The 23,531-nt window shown below is 43.9% G+C and overlaps 1 protein-coding gene across 3 annotated transcripts in view; it reads left to right on the top strand.

Annotated features, from left to right (window-relative positions):
* Positions 1–1,193: 1,193 nt before the first annotated feature.
* The window catches only part of LOC307238228 (solute carrier family 12 member 7-like), a 37,256-nt gene continuing 14,918 nt past the window's right edge, over positions 1,194–23,531 (top strand). For 2 of the 3 annotated variants that reach the window (XM_080011139.1, XM_080011137.1), the window contains exons 1-12: positions 1,194–2,093; positions 4,719–4,810; positions 5,819–5,950; positions 10,447–10,593; positions 11,719–11,773; positions 12,160–12,290; positions 12,809–12,945; positions 13,139–13,243; positions 13,698–13,909; positions 17,804–17,971; positions 18,918–19,016; positions 21,341–21,398. In XM_080011139.1, coding sequence (XP_079867265.1) covers positions 1,955–2,093; positions 4,719–4,810; positions 5,819–5,950; positions 10,447–10,593; positions 11,719–11,773; positions 12,160–12,290; positions 12,809–12,945; positions 13,139–13,243; positions 13,698–13,909; positions 17,804–17,971; positions 18,918–19,016; positions 21,341–21,398 — 1,475 coding nt within the window. In that variant the 5' untranslated portion in view covers positions 1,194–1,954. The remainder of the gene's footprint in view (positions 2,094–4,718; positions 4,811–5,818; positions 5,951–10,446; positions 10,594–11,718; positions 11,774–12,159; positions 12,291–12,808; positions 12,946–13,138; positions 13,244–13,697; positions 13,910–17,803; positions 17,972–18,917; positions 19,017–21,340; positions 21,399–23,531) is intronic. The other variant, XM_080011138.1, reaches the window with a different exon arrangement.

Here is a 23,531-nt window from a genome sequence, read left to right as displayed (position 1 = left end):
ATGAAAACACATGAACATGAAGATGAAGACACAAAGACATATGAAGACACATGAACACAGACACAAAGACACATGAAGACAAAGACACATGAAGACATAGACACATTAAGACATAAAGACACATGAAGACGAAGACATAAAGACACATAAAGACACATGACATATGAAGACATAAAGACATATGAAGACATAAAGACACATAAAGACACATGACATATGAAGACATAAAGACACATGAAGACATAAAGACACATAACGACATATGAAGACACATGAACACATAGACACATAAAGACACATGACATGAAGACATAAAAACACATGAAGACATAAAGACATATGAAAACACATGAACACATAAAGACACATGAAGACACATGAAGACAAAGACATGAAAACACGAACACATAAAGACACATGAAAACACATAAAGACACATGAAGACATAAAGACATGAAAACACATAAGGACACATGAAGACACATGAAGACATAAAGACATATGAAGACACATGAACACAAAGACACATGAAGACACATGAAGACATAAAGACATATGAAGACACACAAACACATAAAGACACATGGAGACAGCTTCTCGTAGCTAACTCCACCTTGTTTTGGTGTCACACGCCTCTTGAATCTCCACGAGTTGTTGTGTCCGTGGGATTGCGATGCCTGTCTTCACTCTGATGCTGGTTGTTGACGTGGACATGGTGCATTGTGGTGCGTGTCAGGTCGCCGATTGTTGTTAACGGTGCAGTACCAAGATAGCCTTGGTGCGGAAACAACGGTATTATTTTGGTGGACGTGAGGATATGGTTCCAGGGATGCAGTCATCCCTCCCGGTGGACGTCCTCATTCACCTGTGAGAGCGGTGAGTTGGGTTTTAACGGCGGAGCGAGGTGTGGCCTCCATTGTCTTCCCTTCATTGTTGGCACCTGAAGGGGGAAAGGAAACGCCCACATCTAAGTGTTTACATGTGAAAGAAGCCCTGCAGCCCCCCCACTGTTAGTAACTGCCTTCCTGTGTGTGTGTGTGTGTGGGTGTGTGTGGGTGTGGGTGTGCATGCAGGCGCGTGCCTGTGCGCCTGCATGCTTCCCTCCCACGCTGACTATCAACACTTCCTCGTTTCCCATGGTGCATTGTGGGAAAGGAGCCACCCTTTTGTTTACCTGCAGAGAGTCAGGCGGAAAGTACTCGGACCAGGAGCAAATATTTTCGGCCGTTTTCTCAAAAAGAGAATGGCTTCCGTTTCATTTTGTGCGTTGGATATAGTTTCCAGGGTTTTTATTTCCAAGGTGAGGCGGTGTTTCCAAGGGTTTTTTTTTGTCTTTTTTTTGTGTGTTTTAATGTGGTTGTAAACATTCCTCCCCTTACCTTTCCCAGCCCAGCTAAGGTGAGTGAAGAAGGGGGCTGTGCCAGAACGAAGGGGCAGAGCCAGGGGAGGCTCCATATAAGGAGTCTTACATGGGAACCAGAGGTCAACTGGGGCCGGAGCCTTAAACAGCAGGAGGAGGACTTTAGCCTGCCTCGTGAACAAAGGGGGGACAAAAGGGCAGGCGCTGCTTCACGGGTTGTTTTGAGACGGAGCGTCCAAGAAAGAGAGAGCGAGAGAGAGAGAGAGAGAGAGATTGGAAGCTCACGCCGGAGCCGCGGAAAAGAAGACTTTTGGAAAAGCTTTGGAGTCGACTTTCACGGATATGTTTGAGTCCTGTGGTCCAGCTGGGATCCAGGGTGTTCCAGGGTTAGAAGTATCAGTGTGAGTGGGACGGCCTCGCCGGGGTCAGGAGGACGGGTGGGGGTGGGGCTGAACCCTCTGCACGCGGCTACACTCACTTTTTGGGGTTGATTTTGGACACGCCGCTTCTCACCTTCGGGTCCCTTCCCTGAAGCCGCCGCGTCACCGGCTGCCGAATAACACCTTGACGCGGTCAGAGGGAGGGAGGTCCGGGATGCCCACCAACTTCACCGTGGTGCCTGTGGAGGACGGCGACGCCAGCGGGAGTGGGGCCGCGGAGGGCACCGGGCGGCCCACTCTGGGCAACATCTTCAGGGAGGAAGAGGAGGAGCCCGAGCCGGCAGCTCAGTCAGGTATGAGATGTGTCCACAGCGTTGCCGTGTGTGCTCGGGGGGCACTGGTCCTGATAACCACATTAAAATAAGGTGTCGCTGTGTCTCAGTATGGAGAGAGCAACGGGCTGCACGCTAACTGCGTTAGCTCAACGCAAGGCTGCAGAGGGGTTCAACTAGGCTAGCTCCTCTGGAATTAGGGTAATGCACTTCCCAGCACCTAAAAAAAAAAAAGTTCTTTAAGTGATAAATCTTGCATACCCACCAAATTTCCCCAAAAAACGGGAGTATCCCTTCAAACCCACTTTTCACTCACAATTTTAGCAGTGAAAAGGGATATTGGCACATCCCCGGTGTGGGCGTTGCTCTAACAGCCAACACGCACAAGCACGTGACCAAACACACAGACACACGCAGCTCGGTGTGTTAACTCAATCCTGTGAACACGATTTTTATTCCTGCTTTTCCTCTCTCTGTGTTTTTGTTTTTTCCTGACACAAGCGAAGGCAGGTACAAGCAAGAGTAAACGCATAAATTACTAACTCACACACGTTCACCTGCATGACTCACCCACAAACGCACACTCACACACTCACACACACCTACACACAGGCATTCCAGTGTTGTAATGTGCAGCCGTCCCATCAAGCTGGAACTTGAGCTGCTTCGGTACCAGTTTGAGACGGGACTGTGTGTGTGTGTGTCTCACTCTTGTCAACGCAACACATGTTCATATATATATATATATATATATATATACACCACTTCTAGTTCAAAGTATCCCAAAATGGTACAAAAGCTTAATATTGGATACATGTATTTGACCTATGTGATTGAGCCTATTTGAGTCTTTCTGTGCAGTCGACAGTAAATCCTGCATTAAAAGCTTTTTCTCTTCCATCGTGACCTCGGTCGACACCGAGCTCCTTGTTGGTCCTGTTTTCTGTATTTCTGATAAAATGTTCTTTGTCTATTCAGTGTGTGTTAAGTAACAGACAATGATCATTTAAAACAGTCGCAAACAATGTCGCTTATTGAGATGAAGTTGTCATGGCTCATATTGGAAAAAAAAAAAAAAATTAAAATAAAAATCTCAAGGAAGATCTTCAGGGTCAACGGATTTTATTTTTTTTTTTTGTTATCATGTGTAGTTTTTGACGCATGCATTGATGATCATTATTTTGATTGATCCTATGATTGATTTCGAGCGAAAGTTCCAAAACCCTCTTTGTCGCTTGGTCCACATTGGTTCACCGCCTGCATTCACCATCATTTTGAGTTCCACCTTCGACATAGAAGAGCCCGGCTGTGCGTGCCGACCGGTAAACGGGCTGAAACTCAATTTGACAGCGGCGCGATCCTTTTAAAGGAGAGTCCCTACAAAAAAAACAAAAAAACATTCTCGTTTCATTCAATTGCTTCTGTTTCTGGCAAAGCCGTTCTTTCCTGTTTCGGGAAGTGCTCTCACGTTATCAGCGAGCGGTCCACTGTGTGCCGCCGACGAGCATGACCGCCCCCATGCTGATAAGATAAACCAGCAGCACCTTGTCAGCTGACGGAACAGAAAGCATCGTGAAAAAAACGGCGTATTGCCGCTCTCGACATTTTCCTAAACAGCGTTCCGGCCTGTCCGGGCAATGGAAAGACGGGGCGGCGCCGGTATCTCATCCCCAGGTCTTTCTCCCGTTCCCGCGTTGTCCTCGCGCAGCCTTTTCGGCTTCTCTTTACGTCCCGAAAACAAAACCGCAGAGGATAAGCGAGTGCTGCGAGAGCGGTGAGCGCTCCACCAGCTGTCGACGGAGGATTCCTCCGTCGCTTGCGTTTGGCCAGTCCGCGGTGAGCACCCACCCCTGTGGTTCCTGTTCCCCCAAAAAGAACTATCAGGGACTATCCAACAGCCATTCTCAGGACTACCTTCCTCCTGTGGATCTAAAAGTTCCAGGCTCCGGAAGTGACCCCTGCGGTGGAGGAGTCACCTCCCTGAAAACCGCGTCTTCTTCTGGGGACGGAGTTGCCCGTAGCTTGTGGAGCTTATTGTGATGTTTGACGGAGCCATGTTTTTCCCTCCCTCACTGTGACGTTTCAACATTAGCCCTGTTTACTCTGTTTAACCAAAGGCTATTGCGGTTCAGCGGAGGCCAAACATTGGAAACTGCCCTTCAGAGAGAGGAAGCAGGAAGTCGTGTTCCGCCGCGTGTCGATTGGCTGCGGTTGCCCGCTTCACAATCCTGCCTCCAAATGTCTTCCTCCCCGATGGTTTGAATGGAGATATTTATAGAGTGGTTCACAGGCTTCAGCACTGTTCTGTTTGTCCGGTTTGTGCCCAGCGAGTCTGTTTGGTGGCTGATAGGATTTTAGAAGCAGCAGCGGCCGCGTGCCCTATGCTGCTAGTAGGCATGCATACGTGTGGGTGGAGATCTGCAGATCCGGTCGACCACCACATCTTTGCCATGGGAAAATCCAACTGCGCTCACCACTACAGACCCCTCTTATTGTGTTCATTATGGGTGTAGCTGATGTGTACTGTACCGTGTGTGTGTGTGTGTGTGTGTGTGTGTGTGTGTGTGTGTGTGTGTGTGTGTGTGTGTGTGTGTGTGTGTGTGTGTGTGTGTGCGCGTGCGCGCGCGCGCACTTCCTCGCCGCTAGGAGATGGAAGCCCGATGGAGAACAGCCCCTTCCTGCCTTCAGATCCGGACTTGGAAGACTTCTACGACGGCAAAAACATGGCCTTGTTTGAGGTGAGGATGCCCGTTGCATTTCTTTTTCATTTTTCGTTTTTTTTCCCCCACCTTTCGTCGAAAATAGTAGACGGCGAAGGCAGACGGCGAGAACGAATGCACTGCATGCCTGTGCAAAAGCCTTTGTGGATTACCTCACCATCCATTTTTGCGAAATACATTGGAATATGGAATTATTTTTCGGGACTGATGGGCAAATCTGGAACCCGAGGCCGGTGCCAGCTATTTTCTGACAAATGCGTCGGAACCTCGGATCTCACGGTCTTGTCCGAGACGTTTTTGGAGACGATTTTCTAGGTCGTTCCAGACATTCCACAAAGTTTATTAAAACTAAAAAAAAAGAGAAAATTGCGACACATTTGCAGGTTATGGAAATGTGACCCTAATCCTCCCGCACTCACACTCAAACCACCTAAATCAGTATTGGTTCCCATAAAAGCAGATTGCAACGTGCCAAGCCCACACACACACACACACACACACACACACACACACACACACATTACGCTCAGTAAAGACCTAAACACAGGGTGGGGTATCATCAGAAAATATTTAAATACCAGTATTAGCACCAATATTTAAACCTTGATCCCGGTTTCTTAATGATACTTTTTCCTTATACCATTTTTTATTAAAAATACTGAGTCAAAGGTCCTATACTCTGTTAAAGTAAAAAAAACAAAAACATTATATGACACATTTTTACTCTCACAGTACAAACCTTTAGTTTAATTTTTTGGCTGGCTGATGCTGAAGAGATTAACTACTCAGGCAAGGCACATGGAATTGATCATTCATTCAACTATCCATTCATCCACCCATCTATTGACCCATCTGTTATGCTTTCATTTTCCTGTCACTTCATCATCGCTTTACCTTTTTTTTTTTTATTTTTTTTTTACAATAATCGAACAATTCACCAACCCAGCTTTTCCGTTTTCATTTGATCCTGAACGCGTCCACCCCTCCGTTCACCCCTCCGTTCACCCGATCGTTGTGTCTCTGCAGGAGGAGATCGACAGCAACCCCATGGTGTCGTCTCTGCTCAACCACCTGGCCAACTACACCAACCTGACGCAGGGCGTGATCGAGCACGAAGAGGCCGAGTACGAGGACGGCGTGCGGAGGGTCACGGTCACGGTACGACGCCACGCCCCAGCCCAAAGGGGGTGGGCATCCTTGTATGGATCCTCTCCTCCGCCACATGCGACTCAAAGTGCTTTTACATTAATACAAGGCAATCAAATAGTAATAAAAAAAAATAAAGCAAACAAGCAAAATACATTTAATAAATATAAGTTAATGTTATAGTTTTGTGTCATCAATTTAGATGTTGAAAAATCTCAGTTTCTCTGCAAATTATTTTTAAGTAATTGTTTCTCTTATTAGAACTTGCGCTGAAGCACCGTTTGGCATCAACTTGAGCGTTTTGTTGCCGACGTGAGCGACTCGGAGGCTTTGATCTGGGTCCAAAATGTCACATGTGCTTGCTGACGGCCCCTACAGACTCTGGGGTCACTGAGCACGGGGCGTAACCGTGGTAATGACACGGCCATTACAATCAGTGCTGCTTTTCAGGATCCGTGTTTTGACATCATGCGCAACATTTCGAGAGCCAGCCAAATTAAATCCAGGACCACCAGCGCCGACGACCTAAGACATGCTGGGATGCCGTTTCTCAGGTGGTTTCTAATGGAGCTCTTTTGAATCAGACATCAACCTCCGTGGCTGTCCCTTCAATACCACCCATGGTGCGTCGTTCGCACCCATTGATAGAAATTTGGGAATCCCCCATTTTTAGCTTTTAACTTTAACTTTTCATTTCTCTTTCGCACTCTACATCTAGAAAACAATGAGGGGGTTTTTTAGCGATTGAAATCCACCTTGCCTTTAAATGCCTTGCATTTAAAGATACCTGTTCCCTGTGTGTTCATGGCGAGTGGGATACTTTGATATAATGCCCGCTTTATACCCTTCGTAGCAGGAGAGCTGGCTCCATAACTCAGTTATTTTTGAAAAGTCTTCCAGGGTATCACTGTGCTTGGTGAGGCATAATGGCAGCGGAGGGAGGGGCGCAGGGCTCAATGACTGATTGTGTTTGTGGAGAAACGCCCGGCAGTCAGGGTCGCTCGTAGCCCACACAAATCATTTGATGCAGTGCAGTTAAAAAGGTTCACTGGCATAATTTTTTTGCATTGCCTCTTGACACTGCAATTCGCTTGCCTAAATTCCTGGTAATAGTAGAATTAAGCACTATTTCAATAATGTACTTTTTGAGGAATGTCGGTCTCACTGTATTGATAATGGGCTCCGTGTGGCTCCCAGGTCGCACGTAGCAGATAACCACATGATCTGAAAATCTAGTCGGGATGTACCTAGATTTCAACTTGCGGAAGTGTGTGTCTGATAGGGTTGTGATGGAATATCACTGCTGTTGTCGATGTGTTTTCTGCATCATGAGTTCAGGAAGGAAAATCCCCCGACAACCTCCGGTTGCCGTCCAGAGGCTGTGCTGCCTCTGAACAGCAGTACAGTTCAATTTGCCTCTGACGGCACCGAGTAAATCGTGGATCCTCAAATTCGACACTGAGACTTAATTCATACAAGCGAACAAAGCCTTAGTATTTATGTGACGTTGTCTCGTCCCGGAGTTAAAAACGCTTTTGAAATAAGAGTGATCCCCGAGGCATAATGCCGCGAGTGGGTCCGTGTGAGCCCCTGACAGAGGATCCAGGCGTTCCTGTGCATCGGTGTGGATGTAAAGCCAGGAGTGTTCCTCAATCACACCTCTTCTCACCCCTTCTCCCTGATTGGCCGACACCCAGGACAGACAGTACATAGTCACCAGTCAGGGTACGTGGTTGAAGGAATACATCCCTCCATCTGGTAAACAAAAGACACTGCGGCAGTGTGTTAAATAATATCCACGACTGCCCAGATGCTAGAAGCTGAAAAGAAACTCAAAGAAAGAGGCAGAGTTATAGAGAAGGAGTTCTAGCACGAGGAAATTTGAAGGAAAAATAGTGTTATTATTATTATAATAATAATAATAATAATAATAAAAATAATACGGAGTTGGAAGAAAGTTTGAAAGGAAGAATCATGAAAGATAAGATGAGGGAGTTTGGGAAAGCGCCGGAACACTGTTCAGTTTTCATAGAAAAGGAGCTGATCACGTTGAAGAAAATGCAGGAGAGAATTTTTGTCACTCGAAAAACGGTAGGTGCACATAGCAGCGGAATTGCTGCTATGTGCTGCTATAGCTGTGTGGAATTGGAAAGGGTGCGTGCGTGCGTGCGTGCGTGCGTGCGTGCGTGCGTGCGTGCGGCCCCTTATTCACCTGGACCTCATGCACATGTTATTTTCAGGAATTTCAGACAAGGACATATTTTTAAATGCATGGTCTTAGTGCTCTGTTTAAAATGTTAATAATGATTATAATTTTGTATTCATGTTCGTATAATAATAATAATAAGACATTATGATTATTTGCATGTTATTATTAGAAGAATTATAATCACTACCACACTGGTCAGCAACAATACTCAGGTAGGCGGTGGCATTTAAACAATACCCAGTTGGTATTAAGGCGTCTAATGTGTTGCAAGTAAACCTTCCCCACACCACAAGTGGCCTCTGTTACCAGGCAGGATGGATCCTCGTATCCATGTGATTTACGCCAAATTCGGACCTGACCGGTAAGAGGGGCAGGTACTAAGGCACATGGACCCCAGCTCCGCTTCTAGGCATTTTAGGCTGCTTTTTGGGGGGTGCTGATAAAAAAGGGCACCATGCGTGCCCCCCCTGCTCTGCACGTTGCAGCAGTGGCTGTCCAGTTGTGGTGCCCGTCCCACCATCGCATCACTTCCTGTTCTGAGCTTCAGCAGTGGAAGCCCGTTGTGGTTGTCATCCACGTCAAGGTTGGACGCGTTGTGGCTCCATTGTTCTGCGGAGAGGGTCTTCTGTTGCTCACTGCCGGTGGAACGCCTGCTTCTTTAAGTTCCCGTCAGCTTTACCTAGTCTCCCCCAATACCCTCCTCTGGGTTTTCACACCGTTCTCTGTGTACAACTGTACCGAGTAAAGTGGCAGCTGAGTATATAAATTTTACCATAAAAACTTTAAAAGCAGATGCTTGTCTGAATAGAATCATTTTAAAAGAATTTGCTCTGCCAGGGTTGTTGTGTCATCGCCGGTGCCGGTAATTGGAGCCGTTCCTCTCTCTAAGTCTCACCGCTGTCCGTCTCCCATCCTCTGACTCTATGGTGCTTCGTCCTTTTCCTCGGTGAACGTCAGTGGTGTCAATCTATTGTTTCAGTTTCCAACCCATTGTGCGTACATTTGGTTATATCGTGATATGTTCTTATACAACAAAATTTTGTGCCACAATACAGTATATCATTACACCCCGAGGGATCATTGTTGTCACTTTGGACAGAAAGTGGTGTGAAATGACCTCACCCCAGTAATTATTACAACATTAAAAACAATGCTGATAATAACTACTACAACTTAATTTGTAGTAATTGTCGTCACAATAGCGGCTCGACCACGGGCTGTCGGTCTCACCGCTGGGCTCGGTCACTGTCTCATGGTTCACTGAAGCCACTGAGTGGCGGATGATGTGAGTGAGAGGGATGAATGGCTGGTCTGTGATTAGCGCTTGATTTCACAATGGGGACTTTTTTTTTTTTTTTTTTTTGAGACATTGGGTCTGCTTTGAAACATAAAACACAACAAGAACCACAGTATACTGCATGGGCAGAATGTAACTGTGTGCGTGTTTATTTGTGTGTGTGTGCATGAATGTGTGTTTTGGTTTGTATATGGCTGTTTTGTTTGTGTGTGACAGATGGTGTGTGTATTTGTTTATTTGTGAGCGTGTGGTGTCGTGTGTGTCAGAGAGCTAGAACCTCTCTCCCTACGGGGCATGATTCAGCAGCTGACTAGAGAAACTCTCTTGTGAATATAATGTGAGTCATCTCCTGTTTTATGCAGATTAAAGTTAAACTTTGAGGTTGTGTTTGCATGTATACTTGTGATGGGTCAAAGAAAATGGACACTGCATTGCACTGCATCTGCCCTAAACAAACTGTATTTTGTATAATATTATGTAATAAAATGTACCCCTTCAGCTGTGCTGATATGTGTGTAGCCCTTATGTTATTAGGTGACAATTGTGGGTATGTAGATGTTTTCTTTGTATATATTTGAACAATGGTGATTGCCTATGTGGTGCATGGGTGATGTTGACGCTGCCTTCAAAAGTTCAACCAGTTTAAACTTTTTGGACTGATTCTGCTGCAACCTAATCACGCAGAAGCAACTTAATGGAAGCTGCTGCTTAAAAGGAAAGAGATTGGACAAGTCACTGTCTGTCAAGTTGCACAATTTACTTTTAGTTAAAATGATTTATAGAGGCTCGTTGTTTATTGTTCAGTATTGTTTGCATCAGTACTCTTCACCATTAATACATTTTGTACATATGATGCGTAAAAGCTCATTTCCACAGATGCCAGTGATATGGAGTAATGAATTTAACAAGCCGTCAACGGTTAGTTAATGATGCAATAGATAACAAGGTTTTTTTTGTTAATAATATTTTGATATATTTCCTCCTTTGCCCTCTCCTCTCCAGGGCCCCCAAATGGGGACGTTCATCGGGGTCTACCTGCCGTGCATGCAGAACATCCTGGGCGTCATCCTCTTCCTGCGACTCACCTGGATTGTGGGAACTGCCGGCATCCTGGGCTCCTTCGCCATCGTCTTCATGTGCTGTGCCTGTGTGAGTTGTGTGAGGTGTGTGTGTGTGTGTGTGTGTGTGTGTGTGTGTGTGTGTGTGTGTGTGTGTGTGTGTGTGTGTGTGTGTGTGTGTGTGTGTGTGTGTGTGTGTGTGTGTGTGCGTGCGTGCGTGTGTGGGCTTGGCACCTTGCAATCTGCTTTTATGGGAACCAATACTGATTTAGGTGGTTTTCTCAGCAACATTTGAATCATTTTCTTCATAAAACATATTGTATTAGTTATCTGCCCATTCTAGGACCATGCATCACTTAAACTCTTCATGCGGTTTTCTGGGGCATGACGGTGGATTTCGTTTTAGCCTAGTGACCAATCAACTCAGAGCATTCTCTTTGCTTTTGTTGTGCTGGCAGCAAGTTATATCAACGATATTAGCCAGTAATTAGGACCAAAACCGTTTAACTAATAGAAGCTGATGTATAGTAACATATGTATTGATTGACTTGATCCCAAAACCACACGTTGGTGCAATTGTCTTAATTTAAGTTCTGAGTTTTTTTTATTTATAGCCCTCATTATTACTGCATACTTGGAGCGCCATGAGGTGAATAAATCCAGGCAATTAGGAGGTTATTTATTGGAAGACTCCCTTGGGCCAAGAGATCAAAATTACAGCTCGGTGCTCCAGCAGCATGCTGGAGGACGTCTGGAATTCACAGCTATGATCCCTTTGCTTTGTCACGCAATGTGTAGAGTGGCTTTTAGGTTTTGTTTTAAGATGAACTACGTGGCGTCGATGGTCTTTAGAAGAGAACCTACGGGGCTCTGAAGCTGGTCCGAGTGTGAAGTGCTAATCCAAACAAATATTCTATATGTTTTCAATGTAGTGCTTGGTATATTGGTTCTTTTCTCACTGGACGAGACACGAGGCCTGAATAAATGAATTACAGATCAGCACAGTTGTTCTTCCCGCCATCACAGAATTGTGTGATTGCCTTGACTTAAGTGCATGTGTAAACAAAGCGTCACCCACATTATATATGTACATACCCACATGCACTGTGAATGAATGTATATGTTCGCATATACTGTACACTCATTCACACAGACATATACACTGTGTGTCTGTCACTTTCCTGATGCAGCTATTGAGTCTTTCTCTCTCTTGCAGACCATGTTGACAGCCATATCAATGAGCGCTATAGCAACCAATGGAGTTGTACCAGGTAAATCATGGTTCATATCCATATAACATTATATTTCCGCCATTTTGTTAAAAGCGACATGCAACTACATGCAAACTCTTTCCATGTGTGGCCAGGTATTAGGTCTGATGTTTGGGGGGAATCTGACCTGAAGATAATTAATTATTAGAGTTTGATAAGAATGAATAACTTTATAGAAGATGCAAATGTTATTGCGCGTAGTTTCATTTTCTAACGCTGTCACTGATCAGTGAATAGTGGAAATCTCATTGTGCCTTTAGATGACTATACATCCAAACACATTCTGTGGTAGCTGGACTGGTCATACCTCTGAAACGTTTTGCCCACAACTGATTATGTGTCTCCGTTGTTTGTCAGTTTTAACCGGCAGTTCTGCTTTTCCCCAGCCGGTGGTTCCTACTACATGATCTCCAGGTCTTTGGGTCCAGAGTTCGGAGGAGCCGTCGGCCTCTGTTTCTACCTGGGAACCACCTTCGCAGGATCCATGTACATCCTGGGCACCATAGAGATACTGCTGGTACGCCATACGTTGACCGAGCCTCGGGTCGTTTTAATGTTGAGCGGCAGCCCCTGTAGATCCGTTGCGGTGCTGCGTAACCAGTGTGGCCATTTAACGGCAACCATGAGTGTCGAAGCCGAAGGGTTTTTGGAAATAAAAAAGTCAGTCATTTTTTAAATCGAGGATGACGCCCGAGACTTTGGGTCCTAATATCTAAGGTTAATGATGTGTATATTTGGGGCTGTGGTTGCCATGTTTGACAGGGCTTTCTTTGGCGTTTTTCCTTCCTCTCACTCGTGGTTTTCATTGAATGTTGGGATTTGTGGGTCAGTTCAGTTTGCCAAGACACAGAGCAATGCAACTTCAATATTTTCCTTCTCCTCCTTGAGCAATTGTCTCACTAACCCCTCCAAACTGCCTCCAACTAGCATCTCTCTCTCTCTCTCTCTCTCTCTCTCTCTCTCTCTCTCTCTCTCTCTCTCTCTTCTCTCTCGCTCTCTCTTTCTCTCTCCCTCCCTCCCTCTCCCTCTCCTCAGACTTACATAATTCCCACAGCGGTGGTCTTCGAGGCAGAGAGGAAAAAAGACGAGACGATGGCGTTCCACAACAACATGCGCGTGTACGGCACCTGCTGCCTGCTGCTGATGGCACTGGTGGTCTTTGTGGGAGTCAAGTGAGCACACGTCCACCCACTGTCACACCCTCCTTTACCTTTATCTCGTTCTCTCACTCACACAAGTCCCCGTACAACTAGTTTTCCCACATTCGAATAAACGCACACACGAGGAGAATTTTTATTGACCTGTATTCGTACATAGAAAAAAAGAGCACGCACTGACGTTAATACCTTCCTCTCCCATCCGCAGGTATGTAAACAAGCTGGCTCTGGTTTTCCTAACCTGCGTCGTTCTGTCGATCATGGCCATCTATGCAGGAGTGATCCGGACCGTCATTGAACCTCCTGACTTCCCGTGAGTCACTTTTATAGTCAGTCACTTATTTGAGTATTTTTCGAGCTTATAGAGCTTGTGTGTAATCACCGGGTGTCATGACATTTCACTGCATATATGTATGTGTATGTATGTGACAAATAATCTCTTGAACTTGAACTTGAACTTGAATTTATATGAGATTACAAGAAACTGTTTTTTGTGAGTGCTACCAGTGCTAAAGCTGATTACACCGTTTACATCTGCCTCCCTTTTGCTGAACAATTTATTTTGTGGCAGTAAAGAGTTGAATAAAATAGTACGACTTGACATTGTAAATATGATAGCATGCATGTAAAATAAAAATGCAAAGTTCAGCATTTAAAACAGGTACTGTTCAAAGACCTGAGAAACAAGTCTTAGGACCGAGGGCCTCTGGCGTCCCATCTCACCGCCACATTGCCCTCTCTGACGGAACCTTCTCCACCCTCTGCAGTGTCTGTATGCTGGGTAACCGGTCCCTGGAAAACCACGGCTTGGAGAAGTGCATGAAGACAGAGGTGGTGAAGAACATGACGCGCGCCACCGAGCTGTGGGTTGTGTTCTGCAATAGCACGCTCCTCAACGTCACCTGCGACAAGTACTTTGAACTCAACAACGTCACGGTGATACAGGCCGTGCCGGGGCTGCTTAGCGGAGTCATCTACGGTGAGCTGCGGGTAGGAATGGGAAGGTATTACGCGGCGGTACGCTTCAGATCATGTGTTTTAAATGGGATGGGACTGCGCTCAAATGTTGTTTCCAAATTTATGTTGTAATTTCCACTGCAGCCATGATCCATGAATGTCACTTATACCCCTTTCCTACTGCGCCAAAAACCTGGTAACACCCGCTAACATCAGACATTTGTCATAAGTCAAAACGGTAACACCCGGGTGTGGCAGTTTCGCCTGCCACGCTCCTCCGAGTGGCGTATTCAAGGCCCTCCTGCACAGAGACACAGACGATGGGGTTGGGACATACCAGTGTATTGTAGAGAGTGGGCTAGCTGGAACAAGCTCGGAGCAGATGGACACGTGTCATGACAAGGGCTCCTCTCCTGAGCAAGTGTGGGGATGGGGGTTTTACCTGTTGCTTGTTAACCAACAACTAACAGGTGTACAGTCACACTGATCCTGGGCCTCAATGACCTAGACCCAGGACAGGTGTGGCTGCTCAAACCACACTACGCCGGGTTTCAGTCCCGGGTCAAATGTCCCTGCAACAGACATGGGTTATTATCTGCTCCAGCTCCGATCGGCTATTATGTAAACAAGGACACCCGAGTAGACGTTGGCGCGTAATTAGACAGGAATATCCGTGTATCATTCTATCATTTCATATCAGATTTAGAATCCAAAATTAAAATCTGATGTTATTGACTTTCCCCGCATGCGGGACCATAAAATATTTAGAGTGTGGGGGTCGTTCCGTGGGGACCCCTGCGGAGAACCCCCACGCTCCCCGCCGGTTACCAGCCACTCCAGCACCACCCAAAGCTGGTCTTTGAACCAGAGGAGCCGCCGAAGGACCGGTGTGCGCATCGTTCTGGTGTGGGCACGGATACTCTGTGCAGCTGTACTGTTGTACTGTAGTGTTGGGTCGTTCACGAGCGATCCGATTCTTTTGAACGACTCAAAAGACTTTTTGTTTCTGTCTGTCTGTCTGTCTGTCTGTCTGTCTGTCTGTCTGTCTGTCTTTCTATGTATCTGCCTATCTATGTATGTATGTATGTATGTAGCAGATAGAAGTTTTACAGTTTTATGTTGTTGTTTGTTTACATTGCTGTGCCCACACTGGCACCATGACACGGCTTGTTTTTGACGTTGAACGTGACACACCTGAAAAAAAGATAGTACTGCATTTTCTCCTGGCAATGAGAAAGGCGTCAATCGCCTATTTTTAGCAGGTTTAAAAATCCCGGGTAACCTGGGTATACCCGCTTATATTGGTGTAAAAACAGTATTCAAACATAGATTGACCAATTTATATTGGCATCTGTTGGTGTCTCTGTCCTGTAGGGGTTTAGGAAGGGAGATGGAGTCTTTCTGGCACTGGGCTGGCGACCTGACGAGAGTTTTGATTACAAAGCTTAATAAATAGGCTCTCTGGCCTCAAGGATAAATAATTAGCAATAAGAATCGATCGGTGAGCAGGAGAAATGGCGTTCCACGATCCCTCTCTGCAAGGCAAACAAACGTTAGGAAAGCGCCTTGACTCTTCGTCGGCTGAAGGGCAGCTTGGCGGCCGCGGGAAGGAAGCCATGCTTGCCATGCCCTTGGTCCCCCACAGCAGCCACTCCTTTCCTCCGCACACACACACACACACACACACACACACACACACACACACACACACACACACACACACACACACACACTGCAAAATAGCATAAATTTGAATGAACAAAGCAAATCGTCTTAGAAAACCGTTTTATTTGTCAGGAGACAAAGTTTGCTTGAACATTCTTTTGTATTTTTCCCAACCAAAAATGCATACCTAAAACCAAAGTTTTCTTTCCTGGATGTAGACTAGTACAATGTTGGCTTCATTGTTTATTACAGTATAAACAGTTTATTTGTGAATTTACTTTGACGATCTCTGCCTGTGCAAGAAATTGGTGGAGTACCTGCTTTCAAATACATCACGAAGATAGACGATAGCTTTATGTAAATGTCTTAGAGCATGTCTTATATTATTAAATCAGCAAACCTCATCAGTGTGATGACCAGTCATGTAGAAAAAAAACAAAACCTCTTTCAACAACGTTTTGCCTGATTAATCAAACTCCTATCACAAGCTGTACTGTTTTCATAAAAGGGCTTTCAAATTCTTGTTCTTATTTTCGTGTTAAAGAGTGCCACAAAAACGCTCAGGATCATTGAATCAATTGGCTGCTTTGTTGCATTTAAATGTTGAACTACAAATGTTCTCTGTCTAAGCATGTGAAGAGGAAGGGACACCTCTGGGAAACTGTTGAAGTACCTCTATTTCTGAGAAAGTGACACAGGGATTCCATTAGAGCTGGGTATTGTTTAACAAACTACGATACCAATACCAGTATCCCTAAAGTGATACCGATCCCAATGGAGTACTTCATTCGATACCTTTTTTTTTATTATACTATACCGATCATGTCAATGGAAGCTTTCAGTTGGGTAAAATATCACTACTCCGCCCCATCCAAATGATTTTTACACAAATACTTTTGAAAGTGTTCAAATTATTGAAATATTTATTAAATTGTGCAGTGTCATTTTAAACAAATACCCAATACAGGAGGGAAACCTCTTTCACAGTTCATATGGATGTTTTAAGACAGACTTGAAATATTGTGAACCTGTCCTTGAACATGTCCTTTAACAGGTAGTGAGCCAATCACACGTCGCATTAAATCGAAAAACGCCTGCGGTGATGTATGGATAAATGTTGGAAATATCGTGAAAGATGACTCGTCAGACAACAACCTGTCTGAGCTTTGACTTGCGACCACAACTCACATCGAGTAGTTTGACAGTTTCTTTGACCGATGCGCCTTCAATTTAGGTGTTGACTATTTGGCTTCTTGGGAACTCTGTACAGCCCCTTTCCAAAATGGAATCCGTAACATTGCTAGATAAAAAATATCCGGCAAAGGCAGCGGGTAGTCATTCCCACATAATCTCCTTACCGGTTCCATATTGAGTCTGTTCCCACATTAGATGATAAGTCTCCCCGCCCCACGGACCCCTTCCTCCGCTGACTGTGAGGGGTCAGAGCCCCTGTCCCCCGGACGCAATGACCCAATGTTATTAAATCAGTGTGATCATTTTCCACCTGTCCTACACTCTCTGCCGGAGAATGAAGGTTCTCCACCAGTTCTACCTCTCCCGGTTCGCTCGTTCCCTCTCCGGCTCGGCGCTGTGCACTGCACCCCTAACTGTACAAGGCATGGCTAGGGTCTGAGTGGCATTTTTGAGAAGAAAAATAATAACATTTAAGAATATAAAGACCTGTCTCAAGAGACTGGACGTGTTTTAAATTTTGGTCAGTGTCTTTGCAGGCTAGCGCCACAGTTCAGATCAGACTTGGATTTTATATAAATATAGATATATCTATATCTACATATATATATATACATCGATATTTAATCTTCTTGAAAGCAAATCTTTTTTTGATATTTGTACAAGATAAATATTTGGAAAAACCCACTATTTGTGCTTTATTTGGATTTGTCTCTACCCCTACTTTACAGAAATGTTACTCCTTCCATTCCCACACACTTCCATTCACAGCCTACCATTTTTCCGGAAATTATACGTGGTCGAGAGTGGGAACATTTACGGAACATTGCCAGTAGATTTACTGCTTTCAGTTCCAATGGGAAAGGGGCTTTACTTGGCTCAGGCTGCTGCGAAAACTCAATCAAAGTGCTAATTGTTTAGTCTAATACTTTGCTTGCTAAACTGGGACTGACCATTCTGGAAAACAACAGATCCAAATGTATTCATCTTCAGAATAAAACACAACAATGTAATCACTTGTCTGTCCGTCTGTCTGTCTGTCTGTCTGTTTTTGTGGTAGACAACCTTTGGGGAGACTACGGTCCAGCTGGTATGATGGTAGAGAAGAAGAACAGTCTGTCCATACCTTCCCCGGACGGCTCACAGGACCTCTCCACACCCTACGTCTTCAACGACATCACCACCTACTTCACTCTGCTGGTGGGAATATACTTCCCTTCAGTCACCGGTAAATTGTGTTCTATATTCAGGGGCAAATTCACAAAAGGATTGCGTGGCTTTTGCGGCCGCTAAACCTGCGCAAATAACGGAAAAAGCAACCGTGTAACTCACAAAGCACCCGCCAACGGTGAAATGCACGCCTGACTGCTCTGCTCCGGTGCTATTTGTGTGTATTTAAATTTGTCCCTATGCATACATTTGGTGCAAAATTGGCCCCTTTCTATGCAAATGAGTCTCATTGCAAAAACCATCCAATTCACAAATACTGGCGCTTATAGCCACACACAGTTGGAGTGAAATTTTTACCGCCTGCAATAATAATATATTTATTTTACTCCCTTTCCTAACAGAAGACATGCATGTCAGGGGTTAATACCCCTGTCGGTGCCGCTGACTAAGGCGCTGGCAGAAAGAGCTGGAGTTGGTCCCCAGGTCAAATGCAGAGGATATATTTTCCCCCGATGCATGCAAGCACGGAGTATTTGACTCTGCCACATGGATAATTGCGATCAGATGCAACACAAGCGCAAATTGCACTCAGCAGCAAAACTTTATGGCCATGTTTACATAGTCATATCCTTCGCGCAGTATCTTTTCTGAATCGGATGTTGAGACGGCGCAGATAGCGGCCGCAATGCATGCCCAATTTGTGGTGCTATTAGCTGCCGCAATCCATTGTTTGTGACTTTGCCCCTCAGTCTTTTTGTTATAGTAGTATAAATATAGTGTACACCTTTTTGATATTTTTATTACAAATAGGCTGTATTTGTGCACATGGACACGGTTAGTTCATCCTGCAACTGAATGTTAAGTTTTCTGTGACTTTTTCTGACCTGTGTGTGTGTGTGTGTGTGTGTGTGTGTGTGTGTGCGTGTGTGCGTGCGTGCGTGCGTGCGTGCGTGCGTGCGTGCGTGCGTGCGTGCGTGCGTGCTTGTGCCTGTAAATATGCATAGGTATAATGGCTGGCTCCAACAGATCAGGAGATCTGAAAGATGCCCAGCGGTCTATTCCTGTAGGAACCATACTGGCCATCGCCACCACCTCCTTAATCTGTATCCTTCACACTTTACTCCATGTAGCAGACCTTTTTATCCACAGTGACCTACATTAAGTACCTTAAATACAGACAGACAGACAGACAGACAGACAGATAGATAGATACATAGAAAGACAGACAGACAGACAGATAGATACATACATACATACATACATACATACATACATAGATAGGCAGATACATAGAAAGACAGACAGACAGATAGACAGACAGACAGACAGACAGACAGACAGATAGATAGATACATAGATTGATTGATTGATAGATAGATAGATAGATAGATAGATAGATAGATACATACATACATACATACATAGATAGATAGATACATAGTTGATAGATAGATAGATACATACATACATACATACATACATACATACATACATACATACATAGATAGATAGTTGATAGATAGATAGATACATACATACATAGATAGATAGATAGATAGATAGTTGATAGATAGATACATACATACATACATACATAGATAGATAGATAGATAGTTGATAGATAGATAGATACATACATACATACGTAGATAGATAGATAGATAGATAGTTGATAGATAGATAGATACATACATACATACATACATACATAGATAGATAGATAGATAGTTGATAGATAGTTGATAGATAGATAGATACATACATACATAGATAGATAGATAGTTGATAGATAGATAGATACATACATACATACATAGATAGATAGATAGATAGATAGTTGATAGATAGATAGATACATACATACATACATAGATAGATAGATAGATAGATAGATAGTTGATAGATAGATAGATACATACATACATACATAGATAGATAGATAGATAGTTGATAGATAGATACATACATACATACATACATAGATAGATAGATAGATAGATAGATAGTTGATAGATAGATAGATAGATAGGTGCTTTATTCATCCCCGAAGGGAAATTGCAATGTCCAAGCAGCTCACATCAACACAAGAGGCGAAGTAATAATGAAGCAATCAATGAAAGCAGTGGTTCTCAACTGTTTTACTGATTTAACAAGTCATGACACAAACCAAACAAAATCAAAATCAAACCCAGTTCATGATTTGATTTAACGTATCTCACAAAATGAACAGTGTCGGAATTCGTAATGCTTCCATACTCTGTTAGGATACAACAAACAAAAATGCAAACTACAGCTAAATACCCAATTAAATAAATAATAAAAATTCTGCGGTTCCTCATTTTTTTCCAGACATTAATAGTATTCAAAGAGGCCTTGTGATAACATCAGAAAAATAACAGCTAAGCCACAAAAGTAGTTTGTCAAAGTTGACACTGATCAGCCACAACATTGAAAGCACCACTTATAACCACTAATGTTGTGCAGCTCCCCCTCGTTCCTCCAAAACAGCCGTGACCCGTGGAGGCATGGACTCCACAAGACCTGTGAAGGTGTCCTGTGGTGTCTGGCACCAAGACGTTAGCAGCAGATCCTTTAAGTCCTGGGAGTTGTGAGGTGGGGCCCCCATGGATCAGGCTTGTTGTTCCAGCACATCCCACAGATGCTCCATCGGATCGGACCCTAACCCCACCCATCCACATGATGTTGAAGAAAAGGTGATTTATCAGACCAGGCCACCTTCTACCATTGCTCCATGGTCCAGTTCTGATGCTCACATGCCCGTTGTGTAGGTGCTTTCAGGGGTGGACAGGGGTCAGCATGGACACTGTGAGCATTCCCATACACAACAAGTTGCCATGCACTGTGTGTTCTACACCTTTCTATCATAGCAACATTCACTTTTTTTTAGAAATTTGTGCTACAGTAGCTCTTATGTGGGATCAAACCAGACGGACTAGACTTCACTCCCCACATGCATCAATTAACCTTGGGCGCCCATGACCCTTTTGCCGGTTCACCGCTTGTTCTTCCTTTGACCACTTTTGGTAGGTACTAACCTCTGCATACCGGGAACACCCCACCTGGGTCAGAGGTCAAGAACTGACTGTTCACTTGATGCCTTATATATCCCACCCCTTGACAGGTGCCATTGGAACCAGATGACTTCACCTTCACTTCACCTGACACTAGTTGAAATGTTGTGGCTGATCGGTGAACACGCCTGCGGTCCACTTGAAATGGACCTGAGACCCAGTTTTGAATCGAAGCAGTGGATCAGTTGAGAACCACTGGTGCAAAGGACACTCAGAATAGGGAAGGATATAAATGGTTAATACATATGAGTAATGTGTCTACAACCATGTATAGCCATTGAAATATGAATTGGTTACTTAATTCTGTATATAGTTCATCTTAACGGCGTCTCCAGACATGTCCTGCGTGGTGCTGTTCGGGGCGTGCATCGAAGGTGTGGTGCTAAGAGACAAGTACGTGATGCCTCAAAGCTACGTTGTCCGAAAATATTTACAGTTAAACGTCCCTGTAACGCTACTGTGGATCTAACGTAAAAGATGTAGTATCGAGAGTGGGTGTGGGAAGGACCAAGGTGATTCAAAGCATCTGGTAACATTTGGGGGGGAGGCGCGAAGATAATGGACCAGCATGTCAGCATTTCTCAACATGTTTTGGAAAGGAGGGAACATCAACAAACTGCCTCAACCAGCATCTGACTGACCTGAAGTTTCAGCCCCTTTACTAGTCAGCACACACATTTTACATGACTAATGACCATTTTTCCAGGAAATGGCTTTTAACAATTGTTACAAAAATGTATATGTGTCAAAGGGCTGGATGATATGGCCAAAAATGTTATCACAATATGTTTTATAATATCGATGATCATCATTTTCACAATGAATATTTATTATTATTATTATTTTTATTATTATAAATAATAATAATAATACTAATGCTCAATTAACAGTTTCAAGCCCATTCTCATGGCTTTACGTTAAACACTGAATAAATAAAGTAAAATAGTCAATATGTAAACAAAAAAAGAGATGAATAAATAGAATAAATAATATATAAATATATGTTATATACATTTAAATATATTAGACTTTATTATTTTCTCTTGGGGATAGTTATCCTGTGCATTTGACCCATCCTATACCTAGGGGCAGTGGGCAGCAGCATGATATCATGTAATCATCATTGTTGTTTGAGAACTCTCCGAAAGGTTCCTGAATCTGCGCTCCATCATTGTATGCGAGTTGTTTGGACCGGACTGAGGGACACTGACCGTGTCAGACTAGATGTCACTGAAAACCACAGATTCTTTCTGAAATCGCTCTCCTTCTGCGGTGAAGCGGGCGGTTGGCTGTTTGTGTCGCATCTTTGTAGCTAGAGGAAGACGGATTCAAAAAACTGCATCGAAAAATAAATCTCATCAATTTATCACCGTTATCGTGGCAGATTTTATTTGAAGAATGATCAAGACATTTTTATCGCCCAGCTCTAATGTATTGTCATGTTTTGCCATTGATTTAGTCGACCCTCATGGACCGCTAGGGGGGCGCTGGGTGGGGTGGAAGATGGCTGCATTAAACAAAACTGTGTAGTTTGGTCATCGTGCCACGCACAGACTGTCAAAGTTACATCCACACCCTGTTAACTGCATGTAACATCATCAAAGAATGTGTTGTCCCCAGTTTGAACAACAAGCCCTTGTTGTCTGGTTTATGATAAAAGTTAGCTCGACACACCAAAGGCCTTAAGCTGGAAGTATAGAGTCTTCTAATTTGGAATTTGGCGTACGCCCACGTGCAGAGCAGCTGTCTAGTGACCAGTGAGAGGGGTTGCAGCGGCGCTATTACTTTGTTCCCTTCTGTTACCCCTTTTCTGTTCTTTCACCCTTCTCTCCCATCTTATTTTTTTTACTTACTCTCATTCATCCAACGTGGTAAGCCATCCCATCCTGCCTTTTCCTGGTCAGGGTTGCTGGAGTCTGTCCCAGTGGGCAGTAGACACAAGACACCTCGAATTGGAAGCCTGTGTTTGGCTGGATCACACATCATCCACAACCAGTGTCATGAGTCAAAGTCACATATTGATGCTTAAGGAGACCATGGGGTGAATGTCAAATAACAGACTTTATTTTTATTCTGATTTATGTCTTTATGTCTGAATTAGACGATCAAATAATATATATTTTGTTGGTCAGATATGCACTGCAATCGTGGATTCCCTCATCACAAGCCTACCGAGTAGAAAGTAGAGGGAAGTGGACTAGACATTCACCAGACGTCCAGGTTTCGAGCTGTGTGTCCCGAGTCTCGACAGATATATGTAAAACATGAAAATGTCCCGGTTTTCAACATTCACTACCAAATTCTCGGTTTTTAGCACAATGAAAATAAGAAAAGTAATATTATACTTGTTTTCTGCACTTACATGCATACACATATATATATATATATATATATATATATATATATATATATATATATATATATATATATATATATATATATATATATATATATATATATATATATATATAATTTATATATACCGTATTTCCTCAAATATAAACCGGTAGTCAAATAAAAATAAGC

Source organism: Zeus faber, assembly GCF_960531495.2.
Source record: "Zeus faber genome assembly, chromosome: 12".
Taxonomy (NCBI): Eukaryota; Metazoa; Chordata; class Actinopteri; order Zeiformes; family Zeidae; genus Zeus; species Zeus faber.
Note: the sequence above shows the minus strand (reverse complement) of the source record. Positions and strands in the feature narration are given on the sequence as shown.